Genomic DNA, 23,230 nt, shown 5'->3' with positions numbered 1-23,230 from the left:
TTTGCAAAATTTATTAGTCAAAAGTGCAAAAGTATTAAAAAAAAAAAAAAAAAAGACTTTAAAATAGTGACTGTACAAAATTACTTGAGATCCCTGCGCGAGCGAGCAATCAAATCAAAAACAGTGTTTTCTAAAAAAAAAAGAAAATGTCCTTCAGTAGTCTGGCCTCGGAAATGTCCAACATGTTGCCGAGGTTTTAGGAGTTGTTATAGCTGCAGTAGTAGACGGCGGTACTGGCGTCCGACAGCACGGACGATATGAGGCCCTCGGGTCCCTGCGCTCCAGCCTCGTGCGGGACCCCGTACGCCGATGAGCCCAGGTATTGCTCAAACTCACTTCGGTCCACCTCAGAGAGCAGCTCGGCGTTGTCGGCGTGCGGCTGACAGTCGGGCGGCGGCGACAGCTGCCCCGCCCCGGGGTGTCGCTTGGCGTGACCGTAGTAGACCGTCAAGGGGTTGGGGCACCCCACGTAGGAAGCGTGCTGGTGCTGCTGCTGCTGCTGGAGGAGGGACTCCTGGTGCTGGTAGTCGCTACCCTGTGGGTGGTAAGCGTACATCATGTGGCAGTCCTCCTGGGGCGGAAAGAACATGGAGTCGGCCTCCACGGCGTCCAGGGGCGAGGTGTCGGGCGTGGGGAGGCTGTAGCTCTCGTAGGAGGGGCCCCCGAGGGGGTCCGAGCGGTAGTGAGCCAGGGGCGGCTGATGATGATGCTGCTGAGGGATCGGCGGGAACCCGGCGTGCTCGTGGTAGGCCGGCCCCCCCGTCCCGTCCCCTAACGCCCGCTGCTCAGAAGCTCCGTGCAGCAGGAAGCCCGAGTCCAGCCGCTTAATCCTCTTGACCTGCTTACGCCTGCGGGGCCGGTACTTGTAGTTGGGGTGGTCCTGCATGTGTTGAACTCGCAGACGTTCCGCCTCCTCCACGAAGGGCTGCTTGTCCGGCGCCGGTAGCGACTTCCATGATTTGCCTGCACGCAAAACAAAAAAAAAGGACGCAAAGCTATGATCAAAGCTTCATGCACGTTCAGCAGGTGTTAGCTTCCCGTTAGCCTCGGTCAAAGCTAGCAGGAAAAACGAGCACGTTAATTCGAGTTTCGGAAATGTGTTTTAACTCTTCAAGTTCATCAGAAGTAGCTATCGGATGCAGTTCGGGTTCTCGTCAACTCACAGTCTACACTGTAGAATCTGTGACATGGAATGTATGTGCGCCGGTGGGAGTCGAGGCTGACGGCAGGTCGTCTGAGAATGTGCTTGTCGTCAGATGTTTTTCTTTTTAAACAATATTCAAGTCAGACATATGAAATCAATGTGAAATATGCCATCTGAACGCAAGGCTTAACCATGATGTTTGACTCAAAGAAATCGAATTGTCTTCTAGCATATTCATGCCTTTTAATGATAGAAATGCAAAAGATATGACAAGTCTGCACCTTCTGTTAGATGAAGTCAAGTAGAACATTTGTATAAAAACATTAATTATATACAATATGTAAAAAAAAAAAATCTAATATGTCTAACGTTGTAATAACACTCCCTCAAAGATATTCAAGCCAAATAAAAAATGTTTCCATGCAAAACTTCCTAATATTACATTTGAAATGTTTAACCTTAGAATAAATGAACTAAAATTAAAATGAACTTAAAAACCGTCGTTTCATATATTTTATGACCACGAACATTTGTACAATAAATTCTACTTCTGTTTAAATAGAACAAATGTAATATTTGCATTCAAACCTAGTTTTACAGTCATGCGCATTCTATAAGATCACTTTTTACTCTTTGAATGGAATCAACCAAAGTCCAATAAACGCGCGTAACTGACCGAGCATTTTGCTGAGTTCGGCGTTGTGCAGGTCCGGGTTCTGCTGCGCCAGCCGCTTGCGCTCGTCTTTCGCCCACACCATGAAGGCGTTCATGGGGCGCCGAATCCTGGGTTCGCTCTTGCCGCGATTCGGCGGCTGCTGGTTGCCCGCGGCCGCGCCCCCAGCGACCGCCGCCTCGCTCTTAGCTTTGGGCTCCCCGAGGGGTTCGGCGGCCCACTGGCAGTGTCTCATCCCAGGCATCATGACTGACATCGCGCACCTTGCCTGGTTCTGATCGTCACTGGCGTAGCCCGCATCGGGACTGCTCATCTCTTTTTCTGCACACCTTTTGCACCAAAAGCGTTGAAATCCAAACAAAAGAAAGCGCAAAAAAAAAAATCGCAGTAAATCTTTTTGGGGACTTTACAATTGTTTCGTCTCCTCCATAGGGACGCTGCTGAGAAGCGCACCGACTCCGCGTGCGTGTTGGGCTTATTTAGAAACGCGCTGAGCCAATCAGCACGCGGGAGGGGCGTGGTTTCAACTCGCCAAGGTGTCTCAAAGTTGCCTCCTTTATGACCTTATTTGGAAGGTTACGCTTAAATACCTCGCGTTTATTTGAAAACGTCACACGTCAACTTAAAAGAGTAATGTCATTCAAGTTTAAATATGAATTAAAATTGTGAAATAAAGTTTGAGAAAATAGTAATAGTTGTATTAACAGGAGCCGTTCTTAATATTTTGAACCCTCACGTAGGACTCATTGAAATCAACAAAATAATTTTCCAATTGTTATAAAATGCTGCGTTTTGTTCACTTTCACTTTGCTTTATCAAAAGTATACATTTGTGTTGGCTTTAAAATAAAACAATTTGGTCCAAAAAAGGCTTGGGTCAATTTGACCTAGCTTTCTGGGACATTGACATCAACAACTAGACTATTGCTCTATTTAAAAAAAAATGTTCTAATTGCAAAGCAACTAACTATTGTTGCTGTGGTTCAAATCAACGTGTGTGTGTGCGTGTGTGTACATAGCATTCTTTAGACTTGAACTCTGGCGTCCTTCCTCTCCAGCGAGGGGTTAAAGTGGCACACCACCGCCCACACTGCCGATTTCTCCGACGCTGTTTGTTGGTTCAGCAAAAGTGCGTTTGTTGCGTTCTTATCGGCGCCGGCAGCCCCTTTTCTCTCCGCTTTCCCCCGCATCAAAAAGGGTTGACAGAAATACGAGGGACGCTTACAGGGCGACCCCGGGCGATGCCAACTAGAGGTCGGCGTGGATGGCCAATGCTGTCATCGTCCATTTTAGCAGCGAGACGCGGGGTGTCTGTGGGAACGTCTGGGCGTGGGACGTGCCTTCATTTGATTGGCGAAGTCATAAAGTCTGGCGGCCTCGCCACGTTTCCTCCGCTAAGGTGAAGCTCGCAGTCAAGCCCGCGGCAGGAGCGCCTCCCATCGCTACGCCCCGTGCCTGGGGAGTCTGCGGCAGGGCGGGGGCCCGGGTCCTCTCGACGCCAGCTTCTGGACGGGAGAGCCCTCCGGGGAGAGGTCAAGCGGGCTTGCTTACACAATAGCATTATCTCAGTTCCAGGCCTCGGCCACCGGCGGCGGTGAGCACTTCCTGTCCCCTCGGCGAGCGCTTCCTGTCCTTGGCGCGGCGGCACAAGCTGTCCGCCTCGCACAAAGCGAAGGGGGGGGGGGCGGTATGCGGAGCGCCGGGCGGGCCGCCGGTCTCGCTAATGGCCGCGGGTGGCCTTCTGGGGATCGCACAATGCGCGCCGGCGTTAGCATTAATGTCGCACAGGCGGCTGGCTTATTTATGTTAGCACACCGGCCTTATCCCGCATGTGCTCACAAACAATACAGCCAATAAAGACTTAATGGCCCTTTTCGTATTTGATACCAATTTCCCTTCTATATTATAATTGTTTTTACGTATGACATTCAATGACCTCATCATACGTCAACTTTTTTGCAGTTTGTGAAAACCACTGTATGCAGCTCAAGAGAGGATGGCTGTGCCTTAGCGCAGGAGTGTCATTTCATTTTTTTTGCATGCATTGTTTGCAGCAAGCAGACGTGTGTCACTATCAGCCCCTTAGATAGGAAGTGTTGTGATTGTCTGATTAGACCTCCACGTCCTCCCTCCTCAACACCTGCTCTTGGGAAGAGGGGGGGGTGCTTCTAGGTGTATTGGTGGCGGGGAGGTGGGGTATCGGGTGGGAGGTCGGGTTATTCAACACAGCAGGTGAGGAACAAAAAGGAGCGAAAACATAGTCTCGGAATAGAATTAACACCTTTCATATAAATTGTCAGAAAAGTTTGGTTTCCTTTCACTGTCAGCTGCCAATCTAACCACTGCCGGAGCTAGGATTTTTTTTTTTCCTTGGGAGGGCCTAGGGGGGTCATGGATATCTCAGGGATCCACAAAACATTTTTTTTACCTACAAAAAATTCTGATAAAAGTTCATGATGTGTTCCCTAGATGTGTGGGGAGAAATGTGGAAAATATTGGGTAGCTTTACTTGCTATTTATTAGTTTTTTCTAGAAAATGTGCTGGCTAGTTAGTTCGCTAAGTAGCTTATTAGCTATTTTGAATTTGATTAACATGCAATAGGTCCGCTAGTGGTTGAAACAATCATTGATTGATTTGAATAATAAAAAAAAAAAAAATCTGGCTCACCTCATCTCGCTTCTTCTGACACAATCGTTAGCGTTATTACACGCTGTTTAGCAATGGCGACAATTAGCACTGCCACTGTGAGGATGTGCCAACTTTTGCTGCACCCCAATTGGTGTCATGTGATAACAAGGCGCACGCTGGAGAGAGAAGATTGTTAATTGTGCATGAAAACACCTAGTTGAGTAATTACCACAATCCAAGTCAGTGGAATTAGCATTTCACCACATCCCTCCACCCACCGGAGACTACTCATTGTGCTGGACAGCCAAGCCTAATTGAAGAGCGTGTTTATCATTTTATGACTTTATCCATAAAGACAGAGCTCGCCCGTGCTTCCTGTTCTCGGAGCTCCTTGACAGGTCGCTGGCATTATGAGGCCAACTGCGACTGCCATCGCGCCTCGCCGTGCATTGTTTCAAACTGCGCTGCGACCGGTCACGAACTGATAAGACCTACCGTCTATTTTAGGAGGACCCCTTTTCTTAGTAAAAAAAAAATAAATAAATAAAATCTGGCCTTGACACTCAAACATCTGTGAGTTCTTTGCAAGGAAATGTTGATGTAGTTCCATTTTTTTTTTCAAGCAATCTGACCTTGATGCATATAACTTGAGCTAAAAGAAAATTCTGCCATTTATGAGCAAAATTCATCATAAATTGTCTTTTCCAGCATCAAAGGCAGAATGCAAGGAAAAAAAAAAAAGTCATTTAGCGCTAACACAATTGTCGCTTTGGCCTTTGTGCTGACAAAGTCAAGTGAGAATAATGTTGCTAACAAGTGTTGTTATTGTGTTCATCACAAATAACCTGACCTGCGTCCGACCCCTCACGTCAAGTCCGCGAGCCACTTTGACTTCGACACTCGGACACTGGATCAATTAACCAGCGACCAATCATTGCTAATCAATTGATTTAACCAGCCGAGAGACAGTCCAGCCTTTGTGAGCAGCAATCTGCGTGTCCATTGATTTGTCACCCAAACATGGAGACGTGCTAACCATCAATAGCGTGCTAACCATCGATGATAGCGTGGGTTTGATCTGAAAGAATCCCGATCGATGCTCCATAACCCTTAAAGGCCATGTCCACACAACTTATTATTTACCGGAGACATTTATTCTTTGTTTTATCTGTTTAGCAAGCTAATCTGCTAGCATTAGCGGTAGCTTAGATTTGATGTGCTGAAACTTGGCGTATGTCTTTCTAAACAATGTTATTGTAATATACTATGGTTGTTTACAAGTTATTTTGTTCATTAACTAGTTATCTATGATGCTAGTTAGTTATCTAATCAATCAGTCAAATGAAAAACGACACATTTGACATTGCACAACTGTTTTTGTGTACTTTCAACAGTGAATCCCAACGATTGGTTTAATTAGAATACGCAAGAAATGGGAACTGCAGTCTGTCTGCGCTAGCACACCTGCCGAAGCTCACTGCATGCATTTCCACACCAAAAACGTTCGTTTGTTAGCAAGCTTATGAGGTTGCTAGCTAGCAAAGGACAAACACACACACTTGATGAGGATGACGATGATGTAATCACCTTCAAGTGGAGAAAGAATCTTGTTTTTCCCACAGCTGTGCTTTTATAGAGGAAATGCACACTGTACGTTTGAGTGTGTGTGTGTGTTTGAATGCTTCCTCCTTGGCGTTGTTCCCCTTGCGCGTCGAGATAGGTTGGAAACTCGTTTGATTGTCAACTTCTGCTTTTGTTCTCTTTTCGGCTAATTCAAGATGAACTCCGATTAGACGGATGAACCGGGCCCGGCAAGCCGAGGTGTGAGAGCTTCACTTTCACCTTTCTTCACCTTTCTTATTTTTAGGATCGATTTCATACATCCATTCTCTTGAGGGGTTAAATTTGAACCCGTTTGGCGTCACCTCGGGTTGCAGCGTCCGAGGTTGCCCCGCCGTCTTCGTTTCCACACAATGGCATCAGTAAATAGGCTCTCTGGGTGACCGCTTTGATAAAGGAACCTAAAACAAACAGTAGGAAACTCTCAAGTCCAAAGCAGTCGGCTTCCCCCCCGTTGGAACCAAAACTTTTTTCAAACACTTACTTTGAGATATCATTCCTAAATGTACAGGTGCAAAAAAAATACACACATGAGAAATGCTGTATATACAGAACAAAAATTGAATGAAAGACAAAAGTTGCCTTTGGAGAAGGTAGATTGCACAATTGGTGACAGTTCCCCACTCGGACGGCAGCTTCCCTCTGCGTTTCGCAATAGAGCTCAGGTACCCCCCACCTGCCCGGAAAGGAAATCACATGGCATCATATTCTGTGAGCCGCTACAAAGCGTCAATGCGACGTCCCCGACGAGATCTACGTGAGTTGCAAGCGCGTAGTGTCGCAAAAAGACGTAAACCATACGTGGCGAAAACGTGCGCTCGTCTAATCATCCAAATGCGAAAAACTGCCCCGACATTTTGACATTGCGTATTCCCTCCCGTTCCAAAGAGCGCCAGCTAGCTCCAGGAGCCCAAATCCCAGCAGTCTCAAATCAAAATGTCCTCGGCCCCTTGGCAGCCTGTGGAAGAACAATAAATCTCTTTTTTTTTTTTTTTTCCTTTTCTTTTCAGTGTGCGGCAGGAAACCGTGGGCAAACGCAGCGACGTTATCCACTCATTCTCCTGTTGGGGGTTTTCCTCGCAGCGCAGGAAATTGCGCGCTTTGATTTACTTTACAAATCTGGGCCTCATAGCACACACACACACACACACACACACACACACACACACACACATACACACACACACATACACAATATCGTTTTGGTCTTTCAATACTGTGGATCCCTCTCACCATTTTTAATCAATCTACAAAAGGCTTTCTCTATTTTGGACCTTTTAATCCTCCGCTAATCTTTTGCGACACGGGTGAAAGCCACTCAAACCTCATGGCCGGGCTTTTACAATTACGCCCGCATCATCATGCGTCATAATGGCTGTGGGGAAATTAATTTCTCTCTCTCTCTCTTGTTCATGTAGGTCACGCGAAGGAGATGCACAAGAGCGACACTGCGAGACACTTTGCGTCAATGTGAGTACGACACATTTACGTTGGTTACTTTGGGCCTGCCGCTTGGTGAGCGTAGAGAAGAAGATTGCCCCCTGCTGGATCACTCGTGCATTACAAATCCAAACAGTCACTAACAAAAAAAGTTTGAATGTCCAATCTGGTCTGGCCTGAGAGCTTAGCCTCCGCTTGCCCTCTGTCATCTTTATGAGAGCTCCATTACTGTAAACTCACTATCAGTTATTAGGCGGGGGGTGGGAGGGGGGGTCAAGGGAGGGGGGGGTGTTCCCCCTGACCGTCGCTAAGCAGTAAATAAATATGAGCCTATTGTATTCTTGTTGGCCCGCCGTCCTTACGCTCCCGTGCTGAGCAAACGCACACATACAATGGGAGGCCGGACCCCCCCCGAGTCATTCCCGGTCCCCCCCCGGCTCCTCTGAGCCTGAACCTGGGAAAGTGAAGACCACGCAGGAAGGAGGAAGCAATGAAACACGTATCGAACATCAGGCCACCAATAGGAAACTGAAGTTCAAACTCGGTACAAAGACGTCATCTGCCCTCCACTTAACATATTTTTCTGAACATAATTTTTCTGTCTTAATTACTCTTGTAAGTTTTTTTTGACTCAAGTGAGATGTCCGATTAGAAAAAGCAACAAGTGGAGTGAACATAACATGAGCGTAACATAACAGACGTGTGCAGCCTGATTGGCAGCTTATTGTTGAGGAAGGTCGGCCGCGGCCTGGTTTCCCCGAGTCGCTGGCCTTTTAACTTCTTTCTTTATGAGCATTAAGAGCCTTGTGTTTGCAAAAGGCCACATTCTGCTACTTGTGTTATTCTTCCTGTGTTACTCGCAGCTGGAAGGACAGGAAGACCGATCTGGAAAAATGCTTGTGTGTACGTCGTTGGTGATTACAGGACAGTGGGCGGGGGGGGTCGTAGCCGTACGCGCCCCTTCCTTACGTTTTCTTATGTCGCATGAGGGAATTGTGTCCACGCCGCAAAAAAAAAAACCTCAGACGGAAGTTGAAGCTTGACACCGCCAAAAAAAAGTTGATAAATTACACCGGCGAAAGTCCCGACGATTCAATAGCGACACCCTGAACGGCTAAAAACAACAAAACATGAGTCATTACGCTTTCAGACAGAAGTCGGGACATTACGAGATTCAAATTGTAAGCTGACACACACACACACACACAGTAGCGCTTGTGTGGAAATGAGGTGAGCTGCCATCTTTCATGTTGTCAGGCTTCTGCGAGCCAGGTGGGCCCGCTTCTTTCGCTTTGAGTCGGAAAGCTTCCTGTTGCCGAAAAGTGGGATGAGCGTTATCTTCGGGCCGCACCTCCAAGTCGGCCGGTGCAGGAAGTGACCCCGGGCCTTGGCGCTCAGCTAATTATGGCAAAGCTCAAGAATGTGAAATCTATTTTCAACACAAACCGGCCTTTCGCCTCCTGTCGATATTGGACGTGCCGAGGTGGCATTTTTTGCATCCTAATCTCCAGGCGGGAATGTTTAGCCAGGAATTCCAAGAGGCAGCTAAGCGTCCCATCACCCGTTTTGAAAAAACACTTACTTTAATTTGTGCTTCATATGGGCGCAGTGCAGATAAATATATATTTTTAAATTATTATTAACTGTGGAGCAGGCACCTAAACATTCTCCTAAAACTAAACATGTGTCAGCTTGGATATATGTTGACTTTTTTTGGGGGGTGGGTCATATTTTTAGCGCCTTTGTGAAATGAAATGAAACAGGAAGTTGGGATGTTTATGCCCAACAGGCACCCCCCCCCATTTCCCGCTCAGCAACAAGTTTAAACACAAGTTGTCAGTTGAATTCAATCTTATTTATTGGAACACATGGAAAAAAAAAAAAGATTTAAAAAAACAAACGTACACACAATGTAGACAGACAGGCACACGCGCCAATTCTTTTGCGCTGGATCACAAAAAAAGTTTTTTTTAAATACCGTACTTATTTACTTGAGAATTGTGGCCCCCACTGGACACAAGTCTTTGCCATTTGAACAGGGGTGTGTAGACTTTTGATCAACTCTAGCTTCCGTTCACCTCGTCAACAGGGTGATTGACTGTGTTGATTGTGTCAACACAAAAGAATAAACACAAGTTAAATATTTCTACTACTATTTTTCTCGCAACTTTAAGACGGTAGGGCTAAAGGTGACCCAACAAGAGTTTTTCTTAAGCGAACAGTTTTGACGTGTGAAGAATTTGGTGATGGGTGGAGCAGCTGCCCTCCCACAAAAAATGTCTGAATAAATGTGCAATATTTTGTGTTGTTCAGGAGAGCGAGCGTTGTCTGCGATAGCAGCCGGGGTCCGCCTCAGACCCGAGGGGCCCCGGCGGGCCCAGGTATTGTTCGAACTCGCTGCGGTCCAGATCGTACAGCGTGTCCAGCTGCACCCGCTCAAGGTAGACGTCCAGGGAGGGCCCGCCGAAGAACCTGGACTCGGCCTGCTCGGCGCGCCGCTGCCCCCCGAAACGCAGGTGAGGCTCGCTCGGGTAGGCCTCCCGCAACGCCTCCGGGAAAAAGGGAGCGGCGGCGTAACCTCGAGCGGGATAAGCGGCCGGGAAGGAGCTGTGGAGTTGGTGCTGCTGGTTGTGGAGCAAGCAGGCCAGGTCATAGGTCAGGTCCAAGCCGGCGGGGGGACGGAGGGGTGACGGGGGTTCGGCGACGGGCGTCTTGGGGCTCTTCTTCACCTGCTTGCGGCGACGGGGGCGATACTTGTAGTCGGGGTAGTCGATGGTGTGTTGCACGCGCAGACGCTCCGCCTCCTGCATGTATGGACGCTTCTCAGAGAGCGGCATCGACTTCCACGTCCTGCCTGGAGACAAAAGCACCGCACAATCACAACCAGGCAAGGTCACCTTTCTCAATATGCGCTATATACAAAAACATTTTGTGGAAGTAAAATAATGGAATAATAACAAATCAATAAGTATTTGTCACTGCTAAAAGTATATTTAGAAAAGCATTTGCAAACTTTGACAAAAAAATAATAAAAACTAACAAATAAACAATAATAAATAAACAGTAAAGTAAAGATGTTTAAAAATAGCCTATTTTTCAAATGTTTTTAAAAAAATAATCGTCATCATCATCATCATGATCATTACATTATTGAACTTTGAGAGCCTCCTCTGTGTAAAGTGTGTGTGATGACGGCGGCGTGCGTGCGCGCGCGTGCGCGTGTCCCACCGAGAATCTTGCTGAGGTCGGTGTTCTCGAGGTCGGGGTTGAGCTGGGCCAGTCTCCGCCGCTCCTCCTTGGTCCAGATGATGAAGGCGTTCAGCGGCCTCCGAACGCGCTGCAGCCCTGATGGGCCTCCGCACTTGCTGGGCGTCCCGGCCGCCGCCGCCGCCGCCGCAGCGGTGTTCGGGCTGCCAACGTGGCTCGAATCGGAGCGCAGCGACTCGCGCGGGCTTGCCAGGTCCGCCCAGACCGATGCGCTGCAGGGCGCTTTGTCGCTGTGGTCCGCGGTCGGGTGCAAGTGGTGCATACTGTACTTGGGGCTGGGCTGGGGGTGGGGGGGCGGGTGCGGGTCGGAGGATGTTTGGTTTCGCGGGGGTGACCGTAACGGGACCCTCGAATTTATTTGGGGCCTCCGCCAATGAGAGGAGGGGATGCAGAAAGGTGTGAAGTCCAGGTGCGGCCGCGACCCCCCCGCCCCCCCCGCCCATGACCAAAGCGCAGACTGCGTGCAGCCTCAAAATGGACATTTTTTAGGATGCGTTTTTGTTTTGCGCACGTTACAAAAACTGCGATTTAAAATGAAATATAAGCAATACAAGAGCCCCCCCAAAAAAAACAACATTTTTACAAATATTCGTTTTTAATATTTGTAATTAAAACGACAAATATTCAATAGCACACTGGCGTAACATGTATTAAAAATAAATACAATTATTTTTTTTGCACATTTTTGGGTCTTATTTTCCACTTGTATTCTTTTGAAATGCAAATTTCTTTTTTTCATTATTGTCGCCTCGCGTTGTCTTATATTATGCAATTAAAAAAAAAACGTAAAGCCTAATTTTAAATACTACTATTTATGAAGGCGCCTTCCTTTTGTCTTTGTATTAATCGAATCTTTTGCCGCTAAAGTGCGCTGGAATCCAATCAATGGCCTGACAGTATTGATGGCTGTACATCAAAGTGTGTGCGAAGGGGTGAGGGAGGGGGGCTTGGTTACTAATTACATCGTGCATGACTTTTGAGTACGCCGATGATGAAAGGCGCGAGTTTATTGCGTCTGACAAATATTTGAGCAGATAGACACGCACAAAGGGAACGATGAGGATGATGATGATGAAGGGCGAGTCGCAGTCATCTGCAAGGGGAGACGAGCCGCAAATTTACCACAAAATTTAAAAACATTTATTTTATTGCCTTAAAAGTGGATTGAAAGCATGCACAACAGACTCATAAAAACCAACATGGCCTCTTTCATCTCCTCTCCTTTTTATTTTTATTCGCAGCCAGAAAAACAAAGTTTTAAAGTGCTTGTTGAGAGCCATTTGAAATGTCTTTATTGTTTATTTTCAATACAATTATTTAAAAACCTACAATGTGTAAACTGCGTAATCTTCCCTCACCAGTGATATGATTTTATTTCCATTTAGAAAAAAAAATACCTAAAACACAATAATTAACAATACTAGTCATACATTTGAATTCTTTTACCTATTTTTGACAAACTAATTAACAAACTAAAATTGAATTCTATTTCTATTTGAGAAAACGTGACATTTCAAATTAATGTCGGACTTTAATGATGATGTGTAACGTTAAGGAGCCAAGTTTAATTCTAATAAATAAATACGGGGAATAAAAAGCGCGTTGAATACGTGAACACAGTCGACCCCTCAATCCATTCCTGTCATTGTCGAATGATGATTGCAGGTTATTTACCCCCCCAGCGCTTCCATTAGGGGCAAACTAAACGTTGCCTGCATGAATGACACTTGTGCAAAAAGCTGCCCAACATTTTGCACCTGCGCTTCTTTTGTCCAGCAGACGAGTCGCTTATGAGTTGTGTCGGTTAAAACTCGCCGCCTGACGTCATGCACGTCAGAGCGAAGGTGTCAACAAACCTGCAAGGTGAGGATGTAGTGCTGAACTCGCCATGAGTTCGTTTCCCGCATATGACAGTGTGCAAAAAACTCTGCAAGGTGCGTGACGTCATCAGCTAAACAAAAGCTCGAGGAGCTTGGACTTTGGTAGAAGGAGGCTTGATGTGTTCAAGGCTCATCAAGACAAAATGCGCGGCGTGGGGGAGGGTGACGATGAGAATTGGAGGCTGCCAATCCACATCGGCGGTGTTGAAGGCCACGCACGCTCCGATGTGCTGTGAAAGACAAAAAAAAAAAAAGTGCAACAAAGCTGCTGCTTGTAATGGATTCAATTAGGCACAGCGGGACTACAATAACGTTGGTTTCGGCTCATGACGCCCTCTGCTGACTGACTGACGTCACTAGCGCAACCGTGTACCTTCTCAGTTGTAATTATATTGCCAGTCCAATTGACTCATTGGTTATCTGATTGGATTAGAAAGCCAAGTCAAAAGGAGTAGAGCATCTCCACTGAGTTTTGATTTTGGAGAGTTTTGGCGCTTCTCCACCGTCCAACAGACTTGCTCGGGTCAGGAAAAACAACTTTTGTCAGTAGCTGCACGCCAGCACACTGCATCAACTCGTTCCTTTTACTTTTATGGCGTATTTGGAATGTTTGGACACCCCCCCCCCCCCTTATGACATGAAGGTGTCATAATGAAGCACTGTATTCCTTGCGTGGTGTGATAGCGCTTCTTTTGGGCTTTGCATTGTATGGGCACAGCAGGCCCATGATCCATAGAAAGCTCAGACAGCATTCTATGCAGCCAACTATGACACCCCCCCCCCCCCAAGTGAGGGTCTCCCCACCCCAATGGAGTGTAAACAGCGCCCTGCCCGTCCTTACGTAAGGCCAACTGAGAGGATTACAAGCCCCCCCGCCCCTTCATTAGGGCCCCCACAATGATGAGGCGCTGATAAAGACGTAGACTGAGCCAGACTTCAAACACCAAAAAGCCCCCCCCCCCCCCATTAAATGTTACAAGCCGTGTCAAATATTGAATGCTGGATTTAATCCAATACATGGAATCCTTTAGTACAGATAATTGAGTTGTTGTTTTCTATCAAATATTGAAGGATCAATAAGTGAATATTTGGGGATTAACTTCTTGAAACAAAATAAATATTTAAATGCCTAATTCAGATTAGTTCCTTTTAAATGAAGAAATAGAAATTTGAGGAAATAATACACAAACAAAGAACATCGGGACGTCTTTTTTTTTTCAAGCCGCCATCACGTGCGTGCAAAGGCCAACTCGGAGCCGCCATTAAGTGGCCCTCGACAGCCGCCAGACGAATCCTCCCGCTCGTTGGCGTTTGTTAATGGTAGAAAATGTCTGCCGGCTGCTCTAATTGGATAAGTGTCAACGGGTTAGACACAGACATTTGATTAATGTGCAGCGAGGGCCACGTCGTTTTCAGGACGCTGATTGCCGCCGTCGCCGCCCTTCACAAACTTTTTACGACACCTCCCAACGCCAACGCCAGAGTAGAGACGCAACAAGTCGTCAATTCATCCATGATCAAATCAATGGACAACTATTTCTTTGGAATTCAGTGATACTTTTGTATACCAGTAGGGGGAGCCACCAGTGGTACTGCTACCTAGACGTGCAACAATTAACAGGCCAAAAACGAATATCAAATTAATTCATAGCTATTTTTGATCGTGGAAAGGATGCAATCCTCGGAGTTTTCAGTAAATCTCCCATTTCTGTAATTGTCCATTAAATCGGGCTGATTTTCTACAATATGCCAACAACATCCGGAGAGTCAAAGGTCGCAAAATAAATAACTGAATACAAATCAAGCAAAACGTTCGTTTGGAGAGTTGAAGTGCAAAGAATCTGCTGCTTTGAAGATAAGCCAGCACGGCCGCCAGTAAACAATGACACGGCGTTTTCTTTCCTGCCCTCGGATTTATTTGATGTGGTGAGGATGCAGCCTCGATTTGTCCTCAGCCACCAAAGTGTCACATTTAACCACGAGAAGTCACCCCCTCCCTCAAATTTGAGCTTTTCTGTTGAAATTCCTTTCCACTAAATCTCGAGTGGACTTACGCCCGCTTTGGCTTTGTGTTCGCGCGAGCACAATGTGAGCACACAAACATATGCTTCCTTTGATAAAGAAGCATCAAATAGGCCATGTATTTATAGCAGGGCTGACATTTCGACCAAATAAACATCAGCCCCTTCCCAAACATACACTGCTAGAAAAAAATGCTAATATTGTAAGTGTAGAATATTTTTCTTTGCTATTATTAATTTCTTGAACGTGCAGTCTGTGGGTTCCGTCTCCTGATGTGTGATGCAGGATACAGCTGCTGTTGGTCATGTGACTCATTTGAAAAGTTTGCAAGTGGCACACGTCATTGCCATCTGCTTCCTGTTTTCATTCTTTCCGCTCGTCTTGATTTCCTGCACGCTCACCTGTTGCGCTTGTGACGTTTTCCCTTTAAACTGAGAATGTGCGAAAGTTCCGAGACGTTCCGGTTTTTGTTTTTTTGCATCGGACATTTGCAAACATGAGCTTTTGCTTTAGCACTCTCGTTTTATTGGCACCTTATATAAATATCAACTTTTACAAATGACAATTTATTTTGACGACTCGAGCTTGTGAGCCACTGGTTTTTAATAATACTCAAAACGTCCACTAGGAGGCGTAGTATTTCAGTAGCTTCTCATCTGTAGGCTTAAGGATCTTCTTCTCGGCCATGTTGACGATCCAGCCCGGCGCGAGTCCAAAGAAGATCTGCCGCACGTCCTTGCGTGCGGCGAGCACATCATAAAGTTGGTCTCGGGAAACGTCCGGCAGCGCATAGCCGTATTTGAGGGCCAAGGCGAGACGGGCTCGCTGGACGTCATCGGGGTGCGCCAGGTAGCCGCGGTTTTCGGGGTTTGTGTAGTAAGGCACCAGGTCCTCGCCGGGCAGCATGCGTTTGGGGATGGGCTGGCTGCGCTGGAAGAACGGGACGGGTTTGATGAGGATGGCCAGACTAATGGGGTCGTAGAAGGCGCTGGTCAACACGCCGCCGTTCCTCTCCACGGCCGCGATGGCTTTCTCGGACGCGCGCTGGACCTCGATGTTCACTTTGGCTGAGAATAACTCGGCACCCTGCAAACATAAAAGCGTATGCGAGACCTTGTGAGCAATCCAAAAAAGTGAAACGATGGAGGGAGACCACCGGAGCACGTACGTCATCCACCAGCTGTATACCAAAGTCCCTCTTCAGCGGCTGCACGGTGACACCGCGCCCGTTGACCAGCTGCGTCAGGTCGATGGGGCGGCCAGGGTCCACTCGGCCTAAGTCGATGAGGTACTGAAGGCGCCTCAGGGACAGCGGCTGGTACTGAGGACGCCGGCTGTAGTGGCACAAAAGCAGACAGGAAGGCAAACGTGAGTTTCCGATATATTTTTTTCAAATACTCGTCAGACTTTTTGAATAGACATTTGGGGGAACTTTTCAGAACTGCAGAAAATCTTCCCAAACTCTAGTCCTCAGGGAATTTATTTTTTCTATTATTTTTAAATACGTCACAACGCACTGTAAAATAATATGTCCTACCTGTGCCCTTCGTTGTAACCGTATTTGGGGATGACCAGATAGAAAGGGGTCGTTCCGCCTTCGAAGCCGAGTCGTGGCCGGGTGCCTCGCTGCCGCTCTCCCTTGTGTCCTCGTCCGCTCCGGTTGCCTCCGTGCTGCCCTCTGCCACGACGCTTAGCCTAATTATGAGTGATTAGATTGGTTAGCATTAGCCTCGCAAGCTAACACATGTTGACCGTGAAAGACCATGGTTAACATTAGCCATGCTGACTAGTTTTTTTGTTTTCTTCATATGCGGGAATCGAACTCATGGTTCCTGCTCATAAGACAGGCGAGTGTATCACTACACCATCAGCCATCCCCAACAAGGCTGACTAGTTAGCCGACGTTAGGTGTCATGGTTAGCATTAGCTTGTTAGCTTGCGTTTACGGTGTGTCAAAATGGAACCTTACGAGCTTGGTGGCGCCGGGCTCGGGTCTTAGGTTGGCTAGCGATATGCGCGGCAGGTTCCGCAAGGCTTCGAACGCCTTGCTGCCGGTTTTGGTGGGGAAAGACATGATTGTTTTGATCCACGATTTGCTTCACATGTCTAAGCAAAAACTTGACTCGGCCTGTAACCAAGGACAACCCGGGTCACGTGATGAGGCCGGGCGAGACATCGGAAGTGACCCCTTACCCGGAAGCAATCAATGTTGGAAAATGAAATTACCAAAATATGATGCTGGCCTTGAACATTCACTTTCAAATCTGTTATCATAAAATTACATTTGATCCTTCAAATAGTTATCAAAGCCTGCATCGCCCCGGACTGGTTTTTGAATTATGAAATTAAACATTTGCGGTCTTTCAAACAAATTATTTCAAAGCTCTAATCATACATTTAATTTCGTTTGACTCTTACAATTGGTTATCAAAGCGTTGCATCATCTGACATGACCGTTAGGTAAAAGATTTGCGTTTCAAAGACCCAATCACCGCTTTAATTTTGCAGGTCTTCCTCGGGCAGAGCCAATCATAGTAGAGAAGGCGGGACTTCCTCTGCCTAGTTTGACGTACAACTCGTGCGTGATTGGTCCGATCATCGTGTGTGTGTGTATGTGGTTTTTTTCCCTAGCAAAACTTAGCCAAAAGGAAACTACAGCGGTGATATCTCATCGTCCTTCAAGCATATTTACAGTTTGCCTCGATATTTCGCTTTAAAAGCGGCTTCTTCACGGGTACATCGCGTCGTTGTATGTGCGGTAATAACATGTCGGCGCCCCTACCTGCCATCGTGCCTGCTGCCCGCAAAGCCTCCGCGGCGGTGAGTCGATAATCCCGACTGGTTTAATGATTACTTGCTGCATTATTTGCATAAGAAATAGATTTAGTCTTCACCTAAATGATGTCATTCCAAATCTTTGCAGGTGATCTTTCTGCATGGCCTCGGTGACACGGGGTAGGTCACCGTGATTGCAGCTGTCATCATACTACACAACTCTAACCCTACTTCATAAATGGTTATATTTTTACATTTTGAACGATTTACATCCATACAATTTCTAGTTTTGTAGTTGTATGCCGTGTTTTGACATGTACTTATAATAGTTTTTATTTAGGTCAAAAAAATTGGCTGCTGTGCAATTATTGTATATAAATGATTTATTTGAATAATTTTATTGCTTGTGCTTTTTTTTTGGACAGTCACGGCTGGGCAGAAGCCTTCAGTGGCATCAGGATTCCACACGTCAAGTACATTTGTCCACATGCGTATGTATTCATTTCAAAATTGACAGAATTTTTTCCTCACTATATTTCATGATGGGACTTCATTCATTTTAATGTTCTTATTTTTTATGTGTGTTTAATTTGCAGCCCTACCATGCCTGTCACGTTAAATATGCGAATGTCCATGCCTTCCTGGTAGGTGTATGCACATCAATGTTTTTGAAACGGTACATTTACATGAAAACAAAATCACGTCGTGTTCAGGTTTGACATTTACGGCTTGAGTTCAGAAGCGGAAGAAGATGAGGCTGGCATCAAGAGAGCGTCAGACAACCGTGCGTGCGTCCCTGTCCCTCTGTCTGTGTTGCATTCAGGGACTCACGTCGTTTTGATTCCTCCTCAGTTAAAGCCATGATTGACCAGGAAGTAAAGAATGGCATTCCCTCCCATCGAATCATCCTGGGTGGATTCTCGCAGGTCATTATGAGCAAAAGCGTGTTTTGAAATTTCCTCAGGCTGACGCGTTTTGCTATTCTCTGTCCTCAGGGTGGCGCTCTGTCGCTCTACACGGCTCTGACCAGCCAACAGAAGCTGGCCGGGGTGGTGGCCCTCAGCTGCTGGCTTCCCCTTCGCAATGCCTTCCCTCAGGTGGGCGTGTCATCTTATTCCGCGTCGTGTCCTTCCGCTAACGGCTCTCTTGCAGGCAGCGGCGGCTGACGGCTCCGGTAAGGACATGACCGTGCTGCAGTGCCACGGCGATGCCGACCCGCTGGTGCCGTTCTCTTTTGGCAGTCGCACCGCCGAAAAACTGAAGAGCCTTCTGGGTCCCGACAATGTCGTCTTCAAGACTTACCCCGGCCTGTCGCACAGCGCCTGTCCAGAGGTCTGCACCAAATAACAGCCTCCATTTTTTTTCTTTTTTGCAACCAAAAAGATCACCCTGGTAAGACAGAGCGATGTTTGTGCGCAGGAAATGGTGGACATTAAACGATTCATCGAGAAGCAGCTGCCCGCCGTCAGCGACGAATGAACGCCGCTGACTCCGGTTGGACTTGGCCCGAGGACACTTGACAACAGCAAACACGCCTCCTCCGCTGCGCGAGAGGTGCGCACGACCGCTTCACGTTGCGCTCCGGACGAGGTTCGTCCATCCCGCCCCGCCCTGGAGTGACATTATGGTAGCGTGACATCATTCGCATGATTGTGATGCTAAAAGCCATTTCCTGGACCGGGGCTATCTCGAGTTGTACTTTTTACGCGCAATAAACGGCCTATTCATTTTTTCTTTGTTTCTAACTTGATTTCTTGCCAAGATAAATTGACTTCTAGCTTGCCATCTGTTAATTAGATTTAATTGCATAATTACTAACTGCCTCGTTTAGGCTTATTTCAAGATGGCAGGTTCTCATGTTTTGATATTAAAGGATGCAAAATACCGCATACCTTTAACATGCATTTTGAATTTAAAAACAAGTCACTAGCCAATAAATATTGACCAAAAGAAGAGCAGAAGAAGTTAAGGGTTAATGAAATTGTTTAATGATTTTTCCCCCCCCCCCCCAGACACTTGGATAGTCAAACATGCCTCTGGTTAGTCCCAGAGTCATCTGGGACATGAAAGCTGTTTCTAAGCAACAAACATAACAGGAGAGTTCAATTATACGTTTTAGGCCAGGCAATCTTACGAAACGAAAAAATAGGATAAAACTCTGTCTTAAAACTCTTCACCAATATGGAATGAAATATATCCATCAAAACATAATTGTGCTTTTTATTGAACTACTTTGACACAAATTTGCCCTGGCACACAACTTGAGCGGCGGCCGTGTTTTTAGATCGTCTAGAAAATGACGCATAGCCTATCACAGTATTCAAATCCACGGACGGTCTATTATCACTATCTGGAGATATAACTATAATGCTATATCTAGTCGTCTATCTTTATATCTATGTGAGAATATACAAATGATCTGTGTCATCGTTTCCAAGTACAGTGTATAAGCTGGAGAAGAGCGAAAAGCACCAAAGTCAAATGTGTAGAAGATCTTGTCCCAAAGGCACTCCCCGTCTTCTAAATGGGTGTCAAAATGAAACCCGCCTATGTTTTTAAGGCTCGTGATGGACAGCGAACACGTTCGTCCCTTCCTCCTGGAAACAAGTAGAAAAGTGCAATATCAAGTGCCTGGCACTGTAGAAAAATAGACATTTGAGGGCTTGCCATAGGTGCAGGACACACAACCGGAACTCCATTGGGACGTGTGCAGCTTTTTCTTTTTTTTTTTTTATTTAAAGCTAACGGCGAATCTTCTATGGCTTTGGAGGCGGCGGTGTTGGCGGCGGAGGATCCTCCAGGCTCGTGAGCAGATCGGTGTAGGCGGCTGAGTTGATGTAGCGCGGGTAGGAGTCTCTCTGCATCAGCGTGTAGATCTGCTGCTGGGCGTCGTCAAAAGTGTGCGAGGTGGGCTCCAGCATGTTGCGATTGATCACGTCACGCACCCGCGAGTCCAAGCTGACCTGCGGGTCAACCCAGAGCCGTCCGTTAACCCATCGTAACCGATCGTGACGGGGGGGCTACCGATTACCTCTTTCAGTGAGAGGATGGAGATAAAGTCCTCGTATATTTGCCGCACTTTCTCCTCCACCACCGTCTTGTTGGTCTCCTTCTTCAGCTCCTCGCAAGCAAGCCAGAACATCATGTTCTCCTCGCTGAACTCGGTGCGGAGGAACTGACGGAAGCAGGCGCGCCCCGCCGGGCTCTTCATCACCTTCTCGAAGGACGTCATCCAGGACCGAGCGTCCTCGAGTGTGGGCTTGGGGCTTTTCGGATGTCGTTCAGGGTCAGATGAGCCCGTGTGCCTCCCGAGTGGTACTTACCTATCTTCACAGTGATTTGCAGCATCCGTCCTGCGATCGCAAGCGGACCTCTGGATTGTCTCGTCGTCGCCTCGAACAGTTAAACTGCAAGAAAGCAAACGTTTTGACACACGCAGAAGGTCGAGCTCCATTATTCCCATTGAGGGACGGACGATGGCGTATTAATAGATGGTGACAGTTGTCGGGCCCGTTCCGCAGGGAAGTCCACGTAAATAGTGACAAGACACGTCATTAAAATGTACACAGCACCTGACGCCAGCTCTAATTGGGTTCGCCATCCCACTTGGGAAGGAACGGCAATTAAGAAGCACGTCAAGGGATCGAAAACAATCACTCAGGCCTCCCTCAAAGGGCGTAAGTACTCCATGATTCCAAAACGCGGTTGTGAAATGATCATTTGAACACACTCAGCCGGCCGATGCTAACATCATTATAGCATTAGTGGCTATAGCAACTGCTCAACTATTTCCTCGCATTTTTGAACTGTTACTTTGTTACGTCGCAAGAGTGTCATCTGGCTAATCATAATTGAATTATGACGAATTGTGAAAAAATTAACATGGAGATGCGTATTATATATCCTCACAAAAGTTTTGCTTTCGTAAAGAGACCACTATATTTAATTCGATTCCAAAAAATAAAATGGTATTAATGAATGACATTTGTTTCCAACGCCTAAATTATTCTTTTATATGGTTGATTCGAATATTTTGCACAGAACGACCCAGCCCCTTTGGATCTATTGTTTTTTTGTAATTTGTTTTTTTAGTTTGTTGAGTTACCAGGAGCAGCTGCAGCAGCAGCACCAGCAGAAGCAGCAGGCGTTGGAGGCGTTGGCGGGGGCCTCGGCCATCCCGTGGCGGGCGTGCAGGACGCTGGCGGCTGCGACGGCGGCGGCTTCCTGGTGCACCTGCATCTGCTGCTTCTTGCGCATCCCCGGCCGCTCCGAGCCCGTGAACTGCAGGCGAGCAACGCCACACTTGACACCATCCGCGCAATATTAGTCACATCTGCACCCCCCCCCCCCCCCCTCTCCAAGCCCCCTGAATGAATACAGCCTCCTCTTCGTCACTCAGCCTGGCGACAAGGCAGCATCCATCTGCCTCACTCACATGCACTTCTCCACATAAAAGCAGCATTTGCATTTAAAACAATCTGGATACGAGCATTCGAAAGGCTCGTGCTGCGCATTCAAGTTGCGTGCAAATACAAGCAAATACTGAAATCTGCTTTGGGATGCTTCATTCCCACCATTCCAGCCAGAAAACACAAGCATACAATCAGCATTTAAAAACATCATCCCCGCCAACCCCCAATGCATGAATGAAGAAAATATAACAAATAAAGCCCCTCTCGTATGTACTCACTGTGTCACCATGAATGCCAGAATGCAGGTGCCGTTTTTGCAGTGGGGAGGAGGGCAGGATTTAGGCGCGCATGCGCAACCCTGGGAGTGTTACTGTCCCTTTAAAGCTCTCCGGTTATTTAAAATATCTACTGTATAAGAATGACCATATCCTTTTAAATTACAAACAAAAGATGCAACGTGTGGGTGGGTGGGTGGGCTCAAGATGTACCATTAGGGTGGAATATAGCGTGCGGCCACCAGGGAGCAGTAAACCTACACTCATACTGTACTTGTTGCAGTAACCGAGTCACGACAACTGCAAGTGAGCATTTTCGTTGTAATATAGAAGTTCAATAAATCCATTTTCTTTCTTGTTATTTTTAAAGCATCTGACAATAGATTGAAGACAAACTTGCCGTCACCTTTCCTACTGAACATATTGGCTCAGCTTCGGATGTATAATTGAAGCAACGTGACTAATATGGCAAAAAAAATTGCATTTAGTAGAACTGTATTCTGGCAGCATGATGAGTTGTGAGCACATCTGCACATCTGCAGGTTTTGTGGAGTTTGCGTGTTCTGCCCGAGCTTCCACCCACATTCTAAAAACATGCATGTTAGCTTCGTTTCAGACTCTTAATTGCCCCATGGGCCTAAATGTGCAAGTCAGGTTCTCTGCAAGTGGATGGCGACCAGTTCAGGGTGAACCCCGTCAGGCAGTCAGGCTCCAGCTCAAGATTTTTCAGGAGGAACAATCCTTTCTGTGATAAAAGCGTTATCTTAAAAAAAAAAGACAAAAACCCCACCCCCAAATTTGTCTGTAGCTCTTAAATGAATTAGACTAAGGAGCAGCACATGATTGGTCACCAAATCAGATGCCTCATTATAACGTGACTGACGACTCAGTGTGCGTTGGATCCCGCTCAAGTTGAGTGTGCGGCATCAGTACCAAGAGGCCAAGATGTTTCCCCTTTACCTCCATTCAAGGTGAGTTACCTTAAATTTGAGTACAGCGAGCCTGTCTGAATGGCTCTTTCATCATACAGAAAATAGTCATCTGGTTTTCTTTGCTGAGTGAGAGGAAATTGCAGTTCTTGGGTGGTTGTATGA

At 46.8% G+C, this 23,230-nt stretch overlaps 5 protein-coding genes across 5 annotated transcripts; 1 reads left to right on the top strand and 4 right to left on the bottom strand.

The window, feature by feature from the left end:
* On the bottom strand, positions 1-2,238 carry sox17 (SRY-box transcription factor 17). The gene is made up of 2 exons (XM_085938830.1): positions 1,821-2,238; positions 1-963 (listed from the first exon to the last, which is right to left on the bottom strand). Exons 1-2 carry the CDS (start codon positions 2,128-2,130, stop codon positions 197-199), a joined length of 1,077 nt encoding a protein of 358 aa, XP_085794956.1. The 5' UTR covers positions 2,131-2,238; the 3' UTR covers positions 1-196.
* Positions 2,239-9,814: 7,576 nt separating this feature from the next.
* On the bottom strand, positions 9,815-11,034 carry sox32 (SRY-box transcription factor 32). Its single transcript, XM_085939779.1, has 2 exons — positions 10,734-11,034; positions 9,815-10,359 (listed from the first exon to the last, which is right to left on the bottom strand). The coding sequence occupies exons 1-2, from the start codon at positions 11,032-11,034 to the stop codon at positions 9,815-9,817; spliced, it is 846 nt and encodes a 281-aa protein (XP_085795905.1).
* Positions 11,035-15,166: 4,132 nt separating this feature from the next.
* mrpl15 (mitochondrial ribosomal protein L15) lies at positions 15,167-16,879 on the bottom strand. Its single transcript, XM_085938806.1, has 4 exons — positions 16,644-16,879; positions 16,212-16,369; positions 15,843-16,008; positions 15,167-15,760 (listed from the first exon to the last, which is right to left on the bottom strand). The coding sequence occupies exons 1-4, from the start codon at positions 16,746-16,748 to the stop codon at positions 15,299-15,301; spliced, it is 891 nt and encodes a 296-aa protein (XP_085794932.1). The 5' UTR covers positions 16,749-16,879; the 3' UTR covers positions 15,167-15,298.
* LOC147041497 (acyl-protein thioesterase 1-like) lies at positions 16,651-19,181 on the top strand. Its single transcript, XM_085938807.1, has 9 exons — positions 16,651-17,494; positions 17,598-17,629; positions 17,875-17,940; positions 18,046-18,093; positions 18,163-18,233; positions 18,302-18,375; positions 18,445-18,546; positions 18,602-18,781; positions 18,869-19,181. Exons 1-9 carry the CDS (start codon positions 17,426-17,428, stop codon positions 18,926-18,928), a joined length of 702 nt encoding a protein of 233 aa, XP_085794933.1. The 5' UTR covers positions 16,651-17,425; the 3' UTR covers positions 18,929-19,181.
* Positions 19,182-19,943: 762 nt separating this feature from the next.
* LOC147041496 (regulator of G protein signaling 20-like) lies at positions 19,944-21,706 on the bottom strand. Its single transcript, XM_085938808.1, has 4 exons — positions 21,555-21,706; positions 20,773-20,856; positions 20,481-20,715; positions 19,944-20,412 (listed from the first exon to the last, which is right to left on the bottom strand). Exons 1-4 carry the CDS (start codon positions 21,704-21,706, stop codon positions 20,206-20,208), a joined length of 678 nt encoding a protein of 225 aa, XP_085794934.1. The 3' UTR covers positions 19,944-20,205.
* Between the last annotated feature and the right edge of the window lie 1,524 nt (positions 21,707-23,230).

This window comes from Syngnathus leptorhynchus, chromosome 19 (genome assembly GCF_054491065.1).
Source record: "Syngnathus leptorhynchus isolate UIUO chromosome 19, UIUO_Slep, whole genome shotgun sequence".
Classification (NCBI taxonomy): domain Eukaryota; kingdom Metazoa; phylum Chordata; class Actinopteri; order Syngnathiformes; family Syngnathidae; genus Syngnathus; species Syngnathus leptorhynchus.
Note: the sequence above shows the minus strand (reverse complement) of the source record. Positions and strands in the feature narration are given on the sequence as shown.

Coding starts and splice junctions, on each gene's coding strand:
- sox17 (XM_085938830.1), bottom strand. CDS start 2,130: ATGAGCAGTCCCGATGCGGGCTACGCCAGTGACGATCAGAACCAGGCA. Junction 964..1,820: donor CGAACTCAGCAAAATGCTCG/GTCAGTTACGCG, acceptor TTTTGCGTGCAG/GCAAATCATGGAAGTCGCTA.
- sox32 (XM_085939779.1), bottom strand. CDS start 11,034: ATGCACCACTTGCACCCGACCGCGGACCACAGCGACAAAGCGCCCTGC. Junction 10,360..10,733: donor CGACCTCAGCAAGATTCTCG/GTGGGACACGCG, acceptor TTTTGTCTCCAG/GCAGGACGTGGAAGTCGATG.
- LOC147041496 (XM_085938808.1), bottom strand. CDS start 21,706: ATGCGCAAGAAGCAGCAGATGCAGGTGCACCAGGAAGCCGCCGCCGTC. Junction 20,716..20,772: donor GCAAATCACTGTGAAGATAG/GTAAGTACCACT, acceptor ACATCCGAAAAG/CCCCAAGCCCACACTCGAGG. Junction 20,413..20,480: donor CCATCCTCTCACTGAAAGAG/GTAATCGGTAGC, acceptor GTTGACCCGCAG/GTCAGCTTGGACTCGCGGGT.
- mrpl15 (XM_085938806.1), bottom strand. CDS start 16,748: ATGTCTTTCCCCACCAAAACCGGCAGCAAGGCGTTCGAAGCCTTGCGG. Junction 16,370..16,643: donor AGCCCGGCGCCACCAAGCTC/GTAAGGTTCCAT, acceptor ACTCATAATTAG/GCTAAGCGTCGTGGCAGAGG. Junction 15,761..15,842: donor GTATACAGCTGGTGGATGAC/GTACGTGCTCCG, acceptor TTATGTTTGCAG/GGTGCCGAGTTATTCTCAGC.
- LOC147041497 (XM_085938807.1), top strand. CDS start 17,426: ATGTGCGGTAATAACATGTCGGCGCCCCTACCTGCCATCGTGCCTGCT. Junction 17,495..17,597: donor CCCGCAAAGCCTCCGCGGCG/GTGAGTCGATAA, acceptor AAATCTTTGCAG/GTGATCTTTCTGCATGGCCT. Junction 18,234..18,301: donor CAAGAGAGCGTCAGACAACC/GTGCGTGCGTCC, acceptor ATTCCTCCTCAG/TTAAAGCCATGATTGACCAG.